General features: G+C 47.7%; 1 protein-coding gene across 2 annotated transcripts in view; it reads left to right on the forward strand.

The window, feature by feature from the left end:
• MGRN1 (mahogunin ring finger 1) overlaps positions 1-19,552 on the forward strand; it is a 1,054,550-nt gene that overhangs the window by 201,364 nt on the left and 833,634 nt on the right. For both annotated transcript variants that reach the window (XM_069646807.1, XM_069646806.1), the window contains exon 5: positions 9,438-9,584. In XM_069646807.1, the coding sequence (XP_069502908.1) occupies positions 9,438-9,584 (147 nt within the window). The remainder of the gene's footprint in view (positions 1-9,437; positions 9,585-19,552) is intronic.

The raw sequence follows: 19,552 nt of genomic DNA on the forward strand, positions 1-19,552 counted from the left end.
TGCACCCATAGGCTCTCATAGCGCTTACATTGGTTTTCATACACTCAACATGGCTGCCGCCAAGTCCATTGTTAACTTACAGCACATACTATACCTATTGCAGAAGAAGCTACTTAAGCCCCGCCTCCGCTGGAGTGCTCGCTTCGCGTCTTCTATGCTCACAGCAGGTAACGCAACCGGCGTTCTGACAGAACCTGTCAAAGAAAAGAAAGTTTAGAGGCATTAGTTTCCACAGAAAATCAGCAGAATTCCATTGTTTTTGAAAAGACTTACCGAACCGAAGTATTTCCGAAGCGTTTCTTCAGTCAGCTGTTTATTTCGTAGCTTCTGCATCTTCTGTCAGAAGTTCCTTCACAGCCGCAGCATCTTCTTCGCAGCAGTCTTCGTTCGAGGTCGCATTACCTTCATTTAGAAGTTTCCTCAGCTGACTCTGCATTGTCCAGAGGTATTTCATCTAGAAGCTTTCCGAAAACCTGCTAACAAAAGGTATTTTCTTTATTGAACGAACTTATAGAACTAAGAAAGAAGTTGTTTTACATACGTTGCTTACCTGAAGTTCCAGCAAGATTTCTCTGCTTAGTTATTGCCACGCTCATCTCTGAAGGCTGCAATTACTCAGTTAAGACGAACTTCCGTTTTTTTAAAGGTTTCTTCAAACCGAGTATAGTCGCAGCCATTCCGCAGCCAATATTAACCTTTTCTGAGAACCAAGAACCTGCAAGATAAAAGGGAAAATATTAGAAAGAGAGATCTCTCCAAGGTAGGGACTGCTCAGAATCTAACAAACTATATTTTTTCGCCAAATACTTAACCAAGATAACGCTAGAAAAGCAAGGACATTATTCAGACAAGAATCATTTGAACACAGCAGCCTTTCAAGTTAAACGTTTTCATACCAACGCGCCCCTGTAGAATACAGGATGGAGAGCTCCACAAAACATAACACAGGTGAGAAGGAAGGGATTATAAAAGCACACTGCTGTACAGTTTTTTCCCAGCAAAATAGAAATTACAGTAGTTCTATTGTTGTTATTGTCGTTTTCTAAAGAATCCTAAAAGTGCCCAAATAATAGATCCTCTGGCTGAGAAGGCATTCCGCTCCTGCAGAGTCCCAGGTAAGCATTACAAGAGGTTACTTATAGACAATTGATATCAAGAGTTATGGAATACATGGGTTGGTCGGGCCGACTCCAGCCTTTTAGCAAGACAATTTAACTGAAATTTTGGACAGGGGACCCCAAGAGGACCCCAATTGTGCCCTTGCATCAAGCTTTACAAAGGCATGTGGTTACCAACTGGGAGGCGTCTGAGGTTATTCCAGCTGTCAACAAGAAGTTGACTTCAAAATCCAGAGTTTCAAGCTCTGACCCATTTTACTTGTCAAAACATCCAACACCAGAGAGTCTAGTGGTTCAAGCTGCCACCTCAACCAGTAGACATAATGCCTACCCTACAATCCCTCTGGATAGGGAGGATAAGCGTTACAACGCCCTAGCCAAGAAAACATTTTCAGCTAGGAGTATGGCCTTGAAATCGGCTAATGCCACATGTACGTTGGCAGGGTTTACTCGCACCCTTTGGGAGTGCATTTCCATGGCGGCTGACCATATGCCCGAAGGGGAAGAGCGAGACAGGTTTTTAAACATAGTCCAGGATGGCAAAGATGCGATGTGCGAATCCCTCCAGACTGGTCTTGACTCTGCTGACAATATCGGCAGAGCTATGGCAGCGAGTACAGTTATGCACAGGTTTTCCTGGTTAAGAAAGTCAGGATTGGCCCCAGAAGTACTATCCAGACTTCTCAACATGCCCTTTGACGGCAATCATTTATTCGGAAGCAAGGCTGATGAGAGTTTGGAGAAACCTCCAAACCGCCACATGGGTACACCCTGGAGGGGTAGGTCCTTTGGTCACTACTCCACATTTGGAAGGTGCAGAGGACAGCCAGCTCCAAAGAGGCCAGCGAAGATTCCCCCATGATGGACGGGAAAGAAGTACTAAGACTGCAGTACTTTACCTTCAACCACTGCGTCAGCCGCCCCAAAACCTCTGAGGACTTGGTTCACAATACTGCAGTGGGAGGCAGGCTGACAGAATGGCAGGCTATTACTAAAGATGCTTGGGCATTAGAAACTGTTGCCCAAGGTTATTGCCTTCCTTTTCTGCAAAAGCCTCAGTCATCCACCGGGGAACAACTCTTTCAAAGTTCCAGATCTGCTCCTTATGCAGGAGATACTAACCCTGCTAGAGAAAGGTGCTAGAAAACCAATACCTGTAGTGGAAAGGAAAAAGGGTTGGTACTCCCCGTACTTTCTAATCCCCAAGAAGGACGGAGGATTGAGACCCATCTTGGACTTAAGAAACTGGATCAAGTTCCTTAAAGATGGTAACCCTTTCTCAGACCCTTCAGGCCCTCCAGCTTCAGGTTTGGATGGTATCATTGGACCTTCAGGATGCTTACATTCACGTGCCGATCCATCATGAGCACAGACAGTACCTGAGGTTCGCTGTTGGCGGTTCTCACTGTCCGTTTCGAGTTCTGCCATTTGGGCTGACCTCCGCCCGAGGGTGTTCACCAAACTGATGCCCGTTGTGGCAGCAAGTCTCAGGAGAGAGGGGATTCACGTTTACCCCTACCTAGACGATTGGCTGATCAGGACCAGTTCCCCAGAACAAGCCTTCGAACATCCCAGCTATACCTGTCACTCCCTTCACAGACTGTTCTTCTCCCTCAACTTGAAGACTCCAACATGATACCATCACAAAGACTCCGGTTCATTGGACCAGTCCTGGACGCATCCCTGGGAAAAGCCTTGCCACCACTAGTGAGGGCTCAAGACATTCTGCAGATGGACCAAATTCCCAAATGCCCAGTATCTTCCGGCCTTCGGTTTTCTGAGGTTGCTCGCCCTCATGGCATCCTGCATTTTTCTGGTGCCAGAGGCTCGCATGAGAATAAGATCTCCCCAATGGGCTCTCAGGACTCAGTGGTCCCAATTCTCAGGAAGGATGTCAGACCGCCTATAAATCCCAAACAGTCTCACAGGACCTTCGGCGGTGGGCCTATCGGGAGAACATCTTGAAAGGAGAACCGTTTTGGCAACCATGGCCGGAGATAACAGTAGTGACGGACGCCTCTCTCACGGGGTGGGGAGCCCATACCAACGATCTAAGAATCGGCGGTCGTTGGTCTCAATCAGAGTCCAAACTACAGATCAACCTTTTGGAGCTGAGGGCAATCGGATTAGCGCTGAAGGCCTTTCTGCCATCTGTATAGGGAAAGAATGTCCTGATAATGACGGACAACACAGTGGCCATGTAGTACCTCAACAAGAGAGCAGGTCTAGGGTCACTACCACTGGGCAGAGAGGCAATGTAGCTCTGGTTCTGAGCAATACAAGAAGGAATCTCTCGGTCGGTAGTTGACCTAGCCGGAGAGCGAAACACGACGGCGGATGCACGGAGCAGGTAGAGCACATACTACCTTGAGTGGGAACTAGCTCAGGAAGTCCTTCAAGAGATCTTCACCCTTTGGGGACCCTCTCAAGTGGATCTGTTCGCAACCGGTGCCAACTGGAAGTGCGAGCTGTACTGCTCAAAGGAATTTCCCACAAGAGGAACTCTAGGAGACGCGTTCGTGGTGGACTCTGATTTTCCACTCCTGTACGCGTTTCCTCCAGTCCCTGTCATTCCTCACGTAATCAGGAGGTTGAGAAAGTTTGGGAAATCCATCATACTAGTTGTCCCGGATTGGGCCAGGAGGACATGGTACCCGGACCTTCTGGACATGTCCCTCTGCCCTCCGATACGTCTTCCACAAAGAGAGGACCTTCTCACGTGAGCGGAGTGTCTGGTTCTCCAACCAGATATCAGGATGCTCAGCCTTTATGCATAGTTTCATGCGAGGCTGCTATACAAGGATTGGGACCTCCAGGACGACGCAATGGAGATTTAGCTTTCGGCCAGAAGGCCAGCAACTAAATCTTTGTACCGCTGCTGTTGGAATAAGTTCTGCAGCTACTAAGAATGTTGACCCATTTACATGTAATGCACTGATGGTGTTATCCTTTTTGTTGCATCTAGCTAATCTGGGGCTCCAGATTGTTACCATTAAGAGATATCTGGCAGCGCTTTCTATTTTTAAGCACACTTCAGAAGAAGTTTCTTACTTTAAACTACCTTTTAATAATACCATTTTTAAATGGACTGACAAATGTTTTCCCTCCAATCCCTTTTCAAGAACCAGTCTGGGATCTCAACTTGGTGTTAAAGTTCATGAGGTGTGCTCCTTTCGAGCTTTTACACTCCTGTGCTTTGAGGCTGCTAACCCTAAAAACCATCCTTTGAGTAGCTATTACATCTGCTCGAAGGGTGAGTGAGCTAAAGGCTTTATCCTGCAAGTCTCCTTACACTGTCTTTTATAAAGACAAAGTGGTGCTGAAAGTAAAACCCACTTTTCTACCCATAATTGTCTGAGTTTCATCTCACACAAAAGATAACTTTACCATCATTTTACCCTCCTCTTCACCATGGGAAGGAAGAGGAGAGGTTTGACCCTAAACGTGCACTGAGCGTTTATGTATCTTGAATGGCAAAATTAAGACAGGATGACCAATTATTCGTGGGCTATTCGTATTGCAAATTAGGTATGGCTATCACAAAACTGACATTATCCAGATGGATTATATTGGCAATAACAGAATGCTACAGACTGTCAGGAAAAGATCCTCCAGATGGTCTACGGGCTCATTCAACAAGAGGCATGGCAAATTCCTCTGCTTTACAGAGGGGAGTTCCAATAAAAGAAATCTGTGCGACTGCCACATGGTCATCTGTACATACCTTCACTAAACATTATAGTTTAGACTCTTCCTCAGGTGAAGAAACTGTAGTTTGCAAAGGCACACATGCACACACCCTCCCCCTGCCCCAAACTTATACCCCCACCCCCAAAACTGCTTTGGGAGTGTATCAAAAGATCAGGAATACGTGGTAGGACACAATCCATTCGAAGAACAAGTTACTTACCCCTGGTAACGCTCTTTCAACTGGATGTTACTCCCACATATTCCTTATCGTCCCTCCCAACCTACCCCACAATAGAATTTCCCTCGCGATTACAATCTGTGCCATCTCAGGAGGAGTAACCGTCAGGTATAAGATAAATCCTTGACTCTAAAAAAACTGAAATCAAGCCAACAGGTGCTGTCCGTGCTACATATACCTTCAGTGACGTTGACATCGTGACAGAGGCCTCCGAGGGACACTGAGTCGACAGCACCCCCTGCCTAAGATTCTATTTCCAAAGCAGCGATTCTGGCTATTGGAAATATCAAAAGATAAGGAATATGTGGGAGGAACATCTAGTCGGAAGAACGTTACCAAAGGGTAAGTAACTTGTTCTTTTATCCTTATGATTCTTCTTTTAGGAATATGCTTAAGGAGAAAAAGGAACTTGTTGGGGAAAATATTATTAAAAGAACTGTCTTTTGTGATGGGGATTTCAAGTCTCAGAATTCCGAGAGTACTGGGATGAAGAAGTGGGCTGCAGAGGCACAGGGTTGCAGAGTGCATCCCATTGGTATTAATGACCGACACGTGAGGATGGCTGGGAGGCATAAAAAGCCCCCTTAGGTGCAGGCTATTAGAGTGATCAAGATCAAGGTGGAAGAAGGCGAGATGGCCGAAAGCAGCAGGAGAGAAGAAGAGAAGGAGAGTAGTAATAAAGGTGTGTGTGGTTTGAGATTTCGGCTGAAGAGCTCACGCAGCGGAAAGCACACCTGTTTCTAACTTTCCCCAACATATTTATTTTTATTTATTTATTGAACAATTGTTAGGCACCTATACAGTGGCAAAAAACAGCATTAAATATACAATTGTGGTCCTACTAGGCATTGTAACATTTGGACGTGGAAGTGCAGTGAAGAGAAGTGCAGGCGACGAGAGAGGGAGGGATGGGGAGAGGGGGGCAAGAGCTGGTGATAGTCCAGGAGGGAAGCGCCAAGGGGAGACAGGGGGTGAGGCCACTGGCTAAGTGCTATGGTGGAGGAATCCCAAGGGTGGGATGCACAGCCGCCAGGCGGGAGGCCCACAAGGGCAGTGCTGAGGGACGGGGGATACTGGTATCGACTGGGCAGAGGGCCAGGTGACCTGTGAGATTCATGAAGGACTAGGTCCCCAGTCTCAGTGAGGTGATGAGGAGGGAAGGGAAAGAGGCAGAGAAAAGCAGAGTTGTGAGCGTTCAGCAGTGGCAGGTGAGCACCGAGATGCTGGGGAGATCTCTGCTGCAGAGGTCGCGCAGCGGAACACGCCCCTGTTTAGGACTTTCCCCAACGTGTATCGTTCAGGTAGCAGGCGAGCACCTTATCGCTGGGGGCGTTCCACGAGGGCTCTGAGACGTGGGGAGCTGTGCTGGAGAGGTTGCCGGACCACGTCAGAGAAGTGAACAAGACTGGCTTGGAGCAGAGAGGTACCCGGACACGTACGCCACCAGTGAGTTCACTGTTGAGTTGTCAACCTGGAGCACTCCGTGGTTACTCATCGCCTGAACCAAGACTCATTATTGAATACCGACCTAATGTGAAACAGATTACTGACTATAACATATATCAAGCTGATATAAGCAAACACAGTTAGCAGACAGAAACTCTGACAATTTCATCTGAAGGAGGTGTTTGCTTTATAGTGGGTGAACAGCCAACCACACCAGGGGGCAATATATAAAGAAGAGAACCCAAACCGTTATTGCCAAAGCCAAACGGGATACACACTAAGGCAATTGACAAACACCCAGGGTTGCCTACGTCAAGAGAAGATAACTTAACATAACAAAATGTATGCGATAGATTGCTCAGATGTAGAGAATGTCTTAAATCAGCATTTGGTTAATACAAAGGTGGAACAAGATTGGCAGGATGGCTGTCTTTCTTGTACAAGAGGTTCAGGAGGAAGGAAACATTGCCTGTCTTGCTTGTGGCAAACACTTAGTTGTAATAAATAGTACCAGTGTGATTCTTGTGTCCCATGAATAAAATCCTAAATCTAATGTTGTGAAGCAGAAGACATTGTTAAAACCTTTGAAGTTTACCCTTTCCACAGAAGTACTTAGAGGTGGTAGTTTGGGCTGACAAGGGAGTCTTGGAACTATGTGCCAATTGGTTCTGTTCGGGCAGGAGGGTATACCCGTACAGTGACATGTAGTGGTGTCTTGACTGGCAGGAGAGCATACCAGACCAAGTGCCATTGTCCACAAGGCTTTCTGGGCCCTGGGATTTACCGATCTGTAATAATGCCTACCCAAACACTGTCCCCCCCGAGCCCTCCTCTCATCTACCTCCAACCTTCTCGAGTGAGCCGGTTCTCCAAGCAGAGATTTAGAGGGAGATCTCTATCCTCTGCAGGAGCCTCCCCCTGGATTAGCCTCCCTGCCGCCATACGTCTTGAGTCGGATCTCCTTAAGTTCCGGAAACTCCTCAAGACATTCCTCTTCCTTCTCTCTCCCTCTACCCTGCTACCCTCTCTCCCTCCTTTTCTGCACAGCCTGCCGACTGCCCGCCTGGTGTACCTCAGATTCTCATAGGTCCCTGGCACCCTCGCCAGTCCACTCGCACTTACCTCCGGGCCTTGCACTTGCCTCATCGTTACTGCACTAACCTATGAGATTGGCATATTTCAGCACTTACCCCAGCTTCTGACTGACTGGGTGCACTTGGTCTTTCTCCCCCTACACCCACCTGCACTGCCCCTCATCTCCTCTCCTGCACCTATCTGCGCACTTGCATGGTCGGAATGTACCATGCCTTGAAGATAGTCTGTTTTTCCATGTCTCCCCTCCTTTGCATGGTGGCGCCTCCACGCACTTGGAAAAAAATGCAGAATCGTCATCAGACCGATTTGCTGTTATCTACACTGTTAATTGTATTTATGCACTTGTTCCATGCACTTACTCTGCCTAGTGCAGACTTGTATTGTTCAGAAACTCACGGGCTCTGAATGACTTTTTCCCCTTGTCCCTCCTTCCTTGGGCACTTTGAAACTCTTTGTCTATAGGCGCTTTACAAATAAACCATACCATACCATACCTTGGTAACCATTGTTTCTGTTCTGGCAAGAATGAACCATAACCAAGTATTGTACAAGGGGTAAACCTGGCATGAGCGTAAACCAGAAAAAACTCAAAATACTGTGGTGGATTAAAGCTTATGACGAAGTTGAAGTGGAGCCAAAACAGCTTGACAATAACATTGGTTTTGAAACTAATGAAGTTTGGCAATATACCTAATTGAAGACTGTTTTAATAAAGCAATACTGAAGTTGAAGTGGTGCTGAAACACGCTGACCAAGACGTTTGCTTTGAAGTTAATTAAGTTATGAACTATTCATTGTTGATGACAAGAAACTGTTTCAAGAGCTTGAGTACAAGTGGAAATAGGAACATTTTATTAAACCATTGTAAACTATCCTTGGAATTGAAGTTGGAACATTGTGTTGGCAAGTTGGATTGGGAAAAGAAGTGGCGTGGAACTTTTTGTTATGATACAGGATTTTCTTAAAGAAAGACCTGCTTGAATCTAGGGAAGGGGAATTCACCAGTTTGTCAGAAGAAGCAGTTATTGTGTTGTGTCCTATATCATGGATTTGTTTGCTATTGTTAAACTGTCATATCATTCTTTATTGGTTTGGTGTGTATAGAAGTGTGAGGGACAGAAACCTTTTGTTAGAGTGTTTTCGTTTAGTTTATTTTGGGAATGGAAATCCTCATCGGGGTGGTGATAGTGAGGCGTTTATCCAACCTTTTGATTTAATAAAATGGCATTTGTTCAAAACTATCACCAAGTTGTCCACCTCACATTTCTGATCTCTCACATAGGAGGCTGGCCAGCGCATCTTTGCGCTACTGTGCAGTCTCTCCTGAAATTTGCAGGCTACCTTTGAGAATAAGCATCCTGCGCATTCCAGCAATGAAAGCAAATGAAAAAAGTGCCTCCTCTGTGCTCTTTTAATTTTAACTCATTTCTCAGAATCTGGCCCATTGCGTATTGATTTATTGCATCTCACTGTGTGCTGATCAGAAATGGCATTGCACTGTACAAAAAATTAGTTTTGTAGATGCAGTCATATTGATTGGGAGCTTCTGTCTCGTTTGGCATTATTGTACGAAACCCATATGTACAGGATATCTAGCATCCCCTGGTGGTGAATTTGACTACCTGTGTGCATTGCAGCAAGTCGAGGGGAGGACATGTGTCTTCTACAGGAGAAAATCACATAACTCATATTTGGAGTATGTTGTAAAAAGGTCTTGCACTCTTTTAGAGAAAATGACCAGATTCATTAGTGCAGATGTAGGATTATATTTTGCTGCACAGGAGTTAGTGGACCAGACTTATTTATTCAGAGCAACTCTGTGCTCTACTGACTTTCTTATCTGTCTCCAGATATAAAGATGGTGTGGACAGCCCAACCGAGGAGAATGCAAAGCCTAAGGTTGTGTACAGCTTGGAGTTCACGTTTGACGCTGATGCCCGTGTCGCTATCACCATTACATGCCAAGCTACAGAGGAGTTGGTCAGCGGAATGGCAGTGTAAGTCTGGATAAAGTACTGTCAGATTACATTAAACTTCCTGTGCTGTCTGTAAAAATTAGTATGGCTTGGACTTCTCACACTGCTTGATGCTGGACTTTCAGCATCACAAGATGGACACTGTGGTCAGTCATCAGAATGTTTGTTACTTTCATTTTTTTCCTCATGTTTTCCTGGCCATATTAGTTATTATGTAAAATGTTTTGTGTAACTCGACAATGAGCAGGGGAAAATTACTTGTATAATATATATGTTTTTATTCTTGTGTATTTGGCTATTGAACAAGCCTTAAACACATTTAAAATACCATACACGAACAAACAATACACAAATATAATAAATAACATTAAAATAAGTTCATATTGCAGTATGTTAAAATACATATTCATTTAATTGGCTAAAAGAAGGCTTTCAAAGTAGTTCCCATTCGAGGGGATTGGGTCCTCCGACGTATTCCATATCTATGACATGTAATCACCACAGCTGTGCTGCTTCGGAAACTTTTTTCGGCGTCTGCGTCCTGCGTCGATGACGTCGATGCGCCGTCGTCGAGGGCCTCCTCCGACGTCATCCGATGTGATAAGTAGGACGCACGACGCCCGTAGCCTCAGTTCCGTTTTTTCCGCGAACGTGTTGCTTCGTGATTCTCGGTTCACGCCTCGACTCTTTGGAGTTCTGTTCTTCTCGGTTCTTCGAACCTGTTCGTTTTGTGCAAATCCTTCGTGTGAAGATGTCTTCTACTTCGTCTTAGACCCCGCGTCCGGGTTTCATGAAGTGCGGGGAGTGTGGGTCCAAGATGTCGGTGACGGACTCGCACGACGCCTGCCTCTGGTGCCTCGGGGAGGCCCACGACACGGATGACTGTATCGACTGCCAGTCGCTCACGTCCAAAGCCTTACGCGAACGTAAGAAGTTGTTGTCGGTAGGTCGGGTGTCCAAGCCCAGGAAGTCAAAGTCTGCGGGGCTTTCGACGGATGATTCGAGGGGTGACTCTCCGCATCATCGTCGGAAGTCTCGTGGGTCTCCTTCTAGGAGTCAGTCTCGCCACTCCTCAGCCTCTTCGAGGCGTTCTCGGAAGCGCCGACACCGGTCGTCTTCCAGGTCCTCCTCGGAGGACTCTGCCCAGCACGTCGCTTACCCCACCAGCCGTGCGACGCCGGAGGAATGGGCTTCCTTCGGGAAGAAAATGCTGGCGATTCTTGAGTCGCAGGGTACTAAGCCGTCCACGCCCCCGAGTGGGGTCGGTCGTGTGAGGTCGAGAGACACCGCTCGCATGAGTGGTCGGCACGAGTCACGGGAGAGGTCCCGTTCGGACAAGGAGACTCGTTCTCGCCGTACCCGTTCCAGGTCCCGGTCCTCGACGCGTTCGAGACCGTGTGCACCTGTGAAGTCTTCAAGGAAGACATCGACGTCTGAGGCGTCGTGGGCGTCGACAGGCTTTCTCGGGGCTCCGGCTTCGAGGCAGTCGTCGAAGCCGTCGACGCTCGGGTCGTCGAGGGACGCGCTCGGGGCTCCGGCCTCGAAGGCTGTGTCGACGCCGCCGATCCTCTCGGCGCCGGCGCCGATTCGCTCGACGCCTTTCGTGTCGGAGGTACCCCGTGGCACGGGAGAACCCCCTAGGAAGGCTCTGGTTAAGAGCAAGCACTCTCGGGTGCCTTCTTTTCGCCACCTGGACTATATTTCGGAGGCGGATGAGGATTCTGATGGCCTGGTTCCTAGTCAGGTTCCAGATGAAATTGTCTCGGGCCATAGTCAGTTTGACGAATTGAGACAGTCACTGCATGATGCCAGTGGACTGGACACCTCTCCGGAGGTGGAGTTTTGTAGGCCTGAGCCTGGCTCTCATGCCGATTCCTCGTACCGGCGCCTTATGGCTAGGGTTTCTGAGTACTTGGGATGGTCTGCTCCCCCAGGGGAGTTTGTGCAGGATGATCTGACGGACATCCTTGATGTTGGTCCCCCAACTGACCCGGTACTGCCGTTCCATATGGCTTTACAGAGAAGGGTGGCGGCGGCTTGGACTGCTCCTGAGAGTCTCCCGGCGGTGGGCAGATCCTTGTCGCGAAAATACCGTCCAGCCAGTAGCAACCCCTGCTACTTGACCAGGCACCCCACTCCGGAGAGTTTGGTGGTGCAGGTGGCCACGGCCCCGGCAAAGCAGGCGTCGTACCCTACCATCCCTCCTGATAGGGACGACAAACGTTTTGATGGCTGGGCGAAGAAAGTGTTTTCTTCTGGTGGTATGGCGCTTCAGGCGGCCAAGTCCATTTGTGCCTTGTCTCGTTTCACTCACACTCTGTGGAACTGTGTTGCGTTGGCGGCTGAACATATTCCCGAAGGGGACGAACGGGATGGTTTCCTTGCTATGGTCCAGGATGGTAAGGATGCCATGTGTGAATCCCTTCAGTCGGGTTTGGATTTAGCTGAATGCGTCAGTAGGTCCATGGCGGCGAGCACCGTGATACGCAGGTTTGCGTGGTTGCGGAAGTCGGGATTTGCTCCTGATGTGCAGTCCCGGCTCCTCAACATGCCCTTTGACGGTGAACACCTTTTTGGCAGCAAGGCTGACGAGAGCCTTGAGAGGTTGCAGACCTCAAAAGCTGCAGCAAAGTCGTTGGGCGCTGCAGTTCGCCAGCCTCCCCCTTTTCGTCCTAGGGGACAGCAGTGGAGGGGTGGTTCCTTTCGCTATTACTCATCCTTCAGTAAAGCGAGAGGAGCTGGCAGTCAAAGAGGCCACCTCAGGGGTACCAGAGGTGGACGACAGGGTACCCGTGGTGCCAAGGCCGCTCGGGCAGTTGCCTCTTTGCCCTCAGGTAACGCCGCAGCCGCTCCCACTCAGTCGTGAGCCCATGCCCCATGGTTCGCCGGTTGGGGGAAGGCTGGCGCAGCATCTTGTAGAGTGGCAAGCCATTACTTCAGATGTGTGGGTTCTGGAGATCATAACCCACGGCTACTGTCTTCCCTTTCGGCACAGGCCTCGCGACAATCCACCGGGGAACCTCTCTTTGCAGAGTCCGGATCCGCTCCTTGCGCAGGAAATTCAAGCCCTGCTGGAGAAAGGCGCCATAGAACTGGTGCCTGTAGCGGAGAGGAACAAGGGATGGTATTCCCCTTATTTTTTGATTTCGAAGAAAGACGGGGGATTGAGACCCATTATGGACTTGCGCGGTTTGAACAAACTCCTCAGGAAGGACAAGTTCAAGATGGTTACTCTCTCTCAAGTCCTCCAGGCCCTTCAGCTTCAGGACTGGTTGGTGTCACTCGACCTCAAGGATGCTTACTTCCATGTGCCGATCCATCCCAAGCACAAGAAGTACCTGAGGTTCGCGGTTGACGACTCGCACTTTCAGTTTCGGGTCCTGCCGTTCGGATTGACCTCCGCCCCGAGGGTTTTCACCAAGCTCATGGTGGTGGTGGCAGCGCATCTCAGGCAAGGGGGGGATTCACGTCTACCCCTACCTGGACGATTGGTTGATCAGGGGGAGCTCTCCCGAGCAAGTCCTGGATCATCTGTCCGTCACCTGCCGCTCCCTTCACAGGCTGGGCTTCTCCCTCAATTTAAAGAAGTCCCATTTGACGCCAACACAGCGGCTCCAGTACATCGGAGCAGTGCTCGACACTTCCCTGGGGCAGTGTTTTCCTCCCCAGGTGAGGGCTCTTCACATTCAGCAGATGGTGCACAAGTTTCAGCATGCCCAGACGCTCCCTGCGTTCGAGTTCTTGAGGTTGCTCGGCCTCATGGCATCCTGCATTCTTTTGGTGCCAGAGGCTCGCCTGCGGATGAGATCTTTGCAGTGGGCACTCAAGACGCAATGGTCGCAGTCCTCCGGCAGGATGTCGGACCCGGTTCAGGTGCCGCCCTCGGTCGCCCGGGATCTTCTGTGGTGGGCCGTCGAAGGCAACTTGATGAGGGGGGCTCCATTTTGGCTTCCCCGGCCGGAGGTGACGATCGTGACGGATGCATCCCTCACAGGATGGGGAGCTCATGCCAACGGGCTGACGGTCAGCGGTCGTTGGTCTCCGTCGGAGTCCAGACTCCATATCAATCTTTTGGAGCTGAGGGCCATCAGGCTAGCCCTGAAGGCTTTTCTGCCGACTGTGCGAGGAAAGAGTGTCCTGATCCTGACGGACAATACAGTGGCCATGCACTACCTCAACAAAAAAGGGGGGGCAGGGTCACTTCCTCTGTGCAGGGAGGCGATGCAGCTCGAGTTCTGGGCCATCCAGCAGGAAGTTTCGCTCTCGGCAGTTCATCTGGCCGGAGTCGAGAACGTGACGGCGGACGCTCTGAGCAGGCAGAGCGCAATCTCTCACGAGTGGGAGGTGGCTCAGGAGATTCTCCTGGAGATTTTCGCCCTTTGGGGGACCCCTCAAGTGGATCTCTTCGCCTCCAGTGTCAACCGGAAGTGCGAAAGGTTTTGCTCGCGGGAATTTCCTCCAAAAGGAGCCTTAGGAGACGCGTTCGTGGTGGAGTGGTCCTTCCCGCTGCTGTACGCGTTTCCTCCAGTCCCCGTCATCCCGCAAGTGCTGCGGAGGTTACGGAAGTTCGGTTTCCGGATGATCCTCATTGCCCCGGCGTGGGCTCGGAGGACGTGGTACCCGGACCTTCTCGATTTATCCATCTGCCCTCCACGTCGTCTTCCCTACCGAGACGATCTGCTCTCACGGGAGGGGGGTCAGGTTCTCCATCCAGAGGTCAGATCCCTCAACCTTCACGCTTGGCTTCTGAAAGGTTGAGGTATAAGGATTGGGACCTCCCTGAGGACGTGATGGAGGTGTTGCTTTCGGCCCAAAGGCCAGCAACAAAGTCTCTGTACCGTTGGCGTAAGTTCTGCGACTGGTGCAGAGTTCAGAATGTGGATCCTTTTGCATGTGACATCCCCATGGTTCTGTCCTTTTTACTTTCTTTGGCCCACAGGGGCTTGCAAGTGGGTACGGTTTAAAGGTTATCTGGCGGCGCTGTCCATCTTTAAGCGCTCGTCTGAAGAGTGTTCTTACTTTAAAATCCCTTTGATTTCGCAGTTTCTGAAAGGGCTCACTAATGTGTTCCCTCCGTCACCTTTCCTGGTGCCCGGTTGGGATTTAAACCTTGTTCTTAAGTTTCTTATGGGTGCTCCGTTTGAGCCTTTACATTCTTGCCCTTTGAGGCTGTTAACTCTGAAAACTGTGTTTTTGGTTGCGGTTACTTCTGCTCGCAGAGTGAGTGAGTTACAGGCACTTTCAGTTAAGCCTCCCTTCACTGTTTTTCACAAGGACAGGGTTGTCCTTAGAGTTCGTCCTTCTTTTCTTCCGAAGGTAGTGACGGAATTTCATTTGGCCCAGAAGGTTGTTCTTCCGGCATTCTTTCCTCCTCCGCATCCTGGTACGGAAGAGGAGAGGCTCCATAGGCTTGATCCTAGGAGAGCTTTAAGCTTTTATGTTTCACGCATGTCCCGGGTCAGAGTGGACGATCAACTCTTTATTGGTTACGCTGGAAAGCGTTTGGGGCAAGCTGTGACGAAACAGACTTTGTCTCGCTGGATTATTTAGGCCATCTCTGAGTGCTACCGCTTGGCGGGTAAGGACCCACCGGCTGGCTTGCGGGCCCATTCTACCAGGGGTATGGCTGCGTCTACTGCCCTGCAGAGGGGTGTTCCTATTCGCAACATCTGTGATGCAGCCACCTGGGCTTCAGTACATACATTTGTACGTCACTATTCCCTCGATTCCATCCGAGCACAGGATCTGGCCTTTGGCAAGGCGGTCCTTTGCTCTGCTATTTGATTGGCTATTCTAAATCTTGATTCTAAATTCTTTCCCTCCTCCTTGCTCTGGTACTGCTTTGGGAGTCTGTCATAGATATGGAATACGTCGGAGGACCCAATCCCCTCGAAGAACAAGTTACTTTCTTACCTGGTAACGTTCTTTCGATGGGATGGTCAGACGACGTATTCCATATCGCTCCCGCCCTGCCTTCCCTGCTGCAGAATTTCTTTTGCGATTGCAGCTTACGTTCCGCAAGGCTTTGTGTCTGACTGGCAGTTGACTAGTGTCACACGTTCTGGGGGAAAAAACTACAACTGAGGCTACGGGCGTCGTGCGTCCTACTTATCACATCGGATGACGTCGGACGTTGGAGGAGGCCCTCGACGACAGCTCATCGACGCAGGACGCAGACACCGAAAAAAGTTTCCGAAGCAGCACAGCTGTGGTGATTACATGTCATAGATATGGAATACGTCGTCGGACCATCCCATCGAAAGAACGTTACCAGGTAAGAAAGTAACTTGTTCTTCTTTCTCATAAATCAGATACATTAAAAATATAATTTCTAAATGTAATGGGCAGAAGAGGTAATAACCACTGATTCCGCACCATACAGCGTATTCCAAATTGGTTTAAGATAATACGGTCAACATTTGCAACAAAATTCCCATAGCCCTTAACATAATATGGTTTTAAAACAGAGCAGGAAGTAAGAATATGTCGGCTTGTCTAATTTTTTCTCTACAAAGGTGACCTAAACGAGCCTCCCAAGGAAGACCCTTCCACACCACGATATATTCTTTGTGTTTAAAGGATTTAAACGCAACTGCAAAATGAAACGCTTCCAGTCAATTGGACAACATTTAGTCAAATACAGACGCGGTGAATCAAGGGCAACATTTTGTCTTGAATATTCTTTGTATCTCTGCTTTTTGGCGAGTTTATCAATGTTTACAGACCTTATCCCAAGTCTTTGCTTTGTTCTTCAGTGTAACGTCAATTTCTGGAATTACCAATGCCTCATCAGGGGAGATGTAATTTGTAGCAAATTGTTGCAATTCAAAGATAAACATAATATTACTGTGCAAGTTGAAACTCATTTTTATTAATGACATCTGAAAATGTCTGATGTAGAGCAATGTATGTTGCATTGACCACATAGTAGCTAATGAGGTTAAGACCATACTGCAATCTCAAAGAGTTGTGGAAGCAGAAAGGTAATTAAGGATTGTAAGATTTTACCCTCGATTTTATCCAGCCAACAAGCATGCGGTTGAGGAAGGACGCCAAACCATATAATATACTAGGGACCATACTGAAAACAATATGTTTCAATAGTGCAACAATGTTATGACCGCCATGCTTAGCTATGTATTGTTTGGCTATGATACATTTTTTTTCCATCTTGTAGGAGTGATTGCCTCCCCGTAGTAGTTAATAGTAGGATTTAGATTTATGGGAAAGCCCAAATACTGATATTCCTCTTCAACCTTAAGTATGGATTTGTTTAATTTCCAAACAAAAGAAGGTTTTCTCAGTATGGATGCTCCCAGACACATAATTTTATTTTTGGAAGTATTAATGGTCATGAAGTTGTTTGTAGCGTACTCCGCTAGCACGTCAATAGATCATTGTAATCTGATCGGGGTTAAGCCGAATACGATTGCATATGCCAAACAAATAAAAAATCAGTTGCTTTTAGGTGGAAAATGGTGTGCTGCATTGACAAGGTCAGGCAGATCAGCCACGTATAAATGTATACAAGGTTGTTAAAACACATCCTTGTTTAAGGCCACAATTTGACTCACAACAGCTATACAGTTTGCCTACTTGATTTGTCGGTATGGAGAGTCCTAACATAATACAACAGAAGTGGCTTCATCCCTATCTCTCGAATTTCTTCCATAATAGGTGCTATACCAGGTCAAAGGGCTTAGTATAGTCTATGTAGCAACAATATAGATTATTTTATATGCTGCATTTAGCTTCTGCCATCAGGTATTGAATGGCAGAGATATTAGTTAGGGTGCCATTTTCTGGCTTTAGTCCAACATTGCCAGTAGATGATTATGAGAAGCATTTCTGTCTTCTTCAAACTCCCTCATGCCCCACATTTCCTTTGGGGTTGTGGAGACTAGGAAGCACACTTAACCTTTCATATCTCTAATTTAATTTATGTTCTGCCATTTTCTTTTACCTAATTTCTCTCCTGCAGACCTTCTTCCGTAATCATTCCCTTCCTTGCTAGCCTTTATTGCTCTCGTATTTAATGTTAAACTATTATGGTGCATGCACATTTTTTCTCCTCCCTGTCTTGTCACTTACTTGTGCCTAACTCCACATTTGGTGTCGTTTCCCTCCCTCTTTCTCCATCTCCACAAATGTTATATTTAGCTTAGTGCATCTGCTGCTTGTCTCAAAAATAGTTTCCTGTTTTTAGTATACATCAGTCTCCCATGTGCAAAGGTGTTGTCTCCCATTTTGCTCTTTCATGCTCTTCTCTTTCCCTCTTCCTCTCACTGTTGCATTCCCCCCTATCTATTCCTCGTGTCATCTTCCAATGCAATCTCATGGATCAACATCTTATCTTGGTTGCTCTCTGTGGTTTCTGAATTACATTCTCTCACTTCTCTGTCAGGTTCTTACAGTTCTTACAAGTGCAAGAAATCTGGCATGGGGTGCACTCTAAAATTGTGATACTCTTATGGCTGATCCCCTTTCCTACATACTTATGGGATATCTGTCCATACCTGACCGGGCAGTGGGTTTGCACAGCAAAATCTCTCAATTATATTAAAATGAAGCCAATGCAAATTAGATCAATTCAAGCAAGGTACTACAAGCCAGCGGCGTAGAAGTCGCGAATGATAATTCACCTTATCCTGAGATTCGATTGGGCGCCTCTTCCTATGACTAGGCATTTATAGTTGTCAAAAAGGCTACCATTTCTTCTAGCCCTGACGTATATTCCCTAAAAGGAATATTTCTGATGACACTTTGTGACCGCTTGAGGCATTTATTGTCGTATTTGCCTTGGTTGCTTTGCAACATTTTCTTGTGTGTAACTTTTCTTCATGTACAAAGAGTTCTAAATCTAAGAAGGCATTTTTCTTTTCTATATGTAATTGTGTACTTTGTCAAATTAAATTCAGCCACCCACCCCCACGCTCTCTAACCCCACCCATCCCCCACGCTCTCTACCGTTTTTCACCCACCCCCACGCTCTCTACCGATGCCTACCCACCGCCACGCTCTCTACAAACGGCCACCCACCCCAACGCTCTCTACTACCGCCCTCCCACCCACGCTCTCTACAAATGCCCACCCACCCCAATGCTCTCTACCCCCCACCTCCCACCCACCCCCACGCTCTCTACCCCTACCCACCCACCCCAACAGAACAAATGCAAAGAACAGCAGTAAACGCCAAAACTATTGGCTTTGCCAATACTTGCTTATAGTATACTTTGTATACTTTTGACCTTAGAGATTTCTAACTTGTAACTTATTTAACTATGTTTTCAGTATATCTGTGTAGTGGATCTTCTACTAAAGATGTGGTGGACATATTGTGCCCTCATGTCAATCTGCTACACCTACTAGAAAATTAAGCCTTGTCACTCTGTTAGCTACACCTTGCCTCACACCCAAGACATGTGGCCCCCTGGAAATATTGATATTTGTTACCACCTATAGTCCTTTGAGCAACTTGATCAAAAGCACCATTAATAAACATTGGCACTTAATCAAGAATGAAGGAATGCTCGCTAAGAAACCTTTTTAGGCTTTTAAGAAAAACCGTAACGTTAGAGATACACTGGTACACACCTACGTCAAACCAAAAAAAGAGTCAACAGAAACCCTTTGGGGGTTGCCACCCGTAACCGGCCACCACAAATGCGGCCAATGCGGGGCCTGCAACTTCACGGAAACTAAAAGTGTTAGAATACAAACACGACTGATGGGAGTTGCTAGACCATACCAATTGCAAGAGCAAAATGGTCATTTACGTGATTGTGTGGCCTGCTCTACATCGGCAAAACATTCAGGGCAGTGAAACAACGCATTTCAGAGCACAGGTCGTGCATCAAAAATGGGGTTGTAGACAAACCCTTGGTCAAACATTATGCCCTTAAGAGACACATTAACTCTGATTTTAAAATGGTTTGTCCTTAAAAAGGTGACTCCCAAAAAAGAGGGGGGAGACGTGAACAAATTATTGA

This window comes from Ambystoma mexicanum, chromosome 2q (assembly GCF_040938575.1).
Source record: "Ambystoma mexicanum isolate Mex_15411 chromosome 2q, UKY_AmexF1_1, whole genome shotgun sequence".
Taxonomy (NCBI): Eukaryota; Metazoa; Chordata; class Amphibia; order Caudata; family Ambystomatidae; genus Ambystoma; species Ambystoma mexicanum.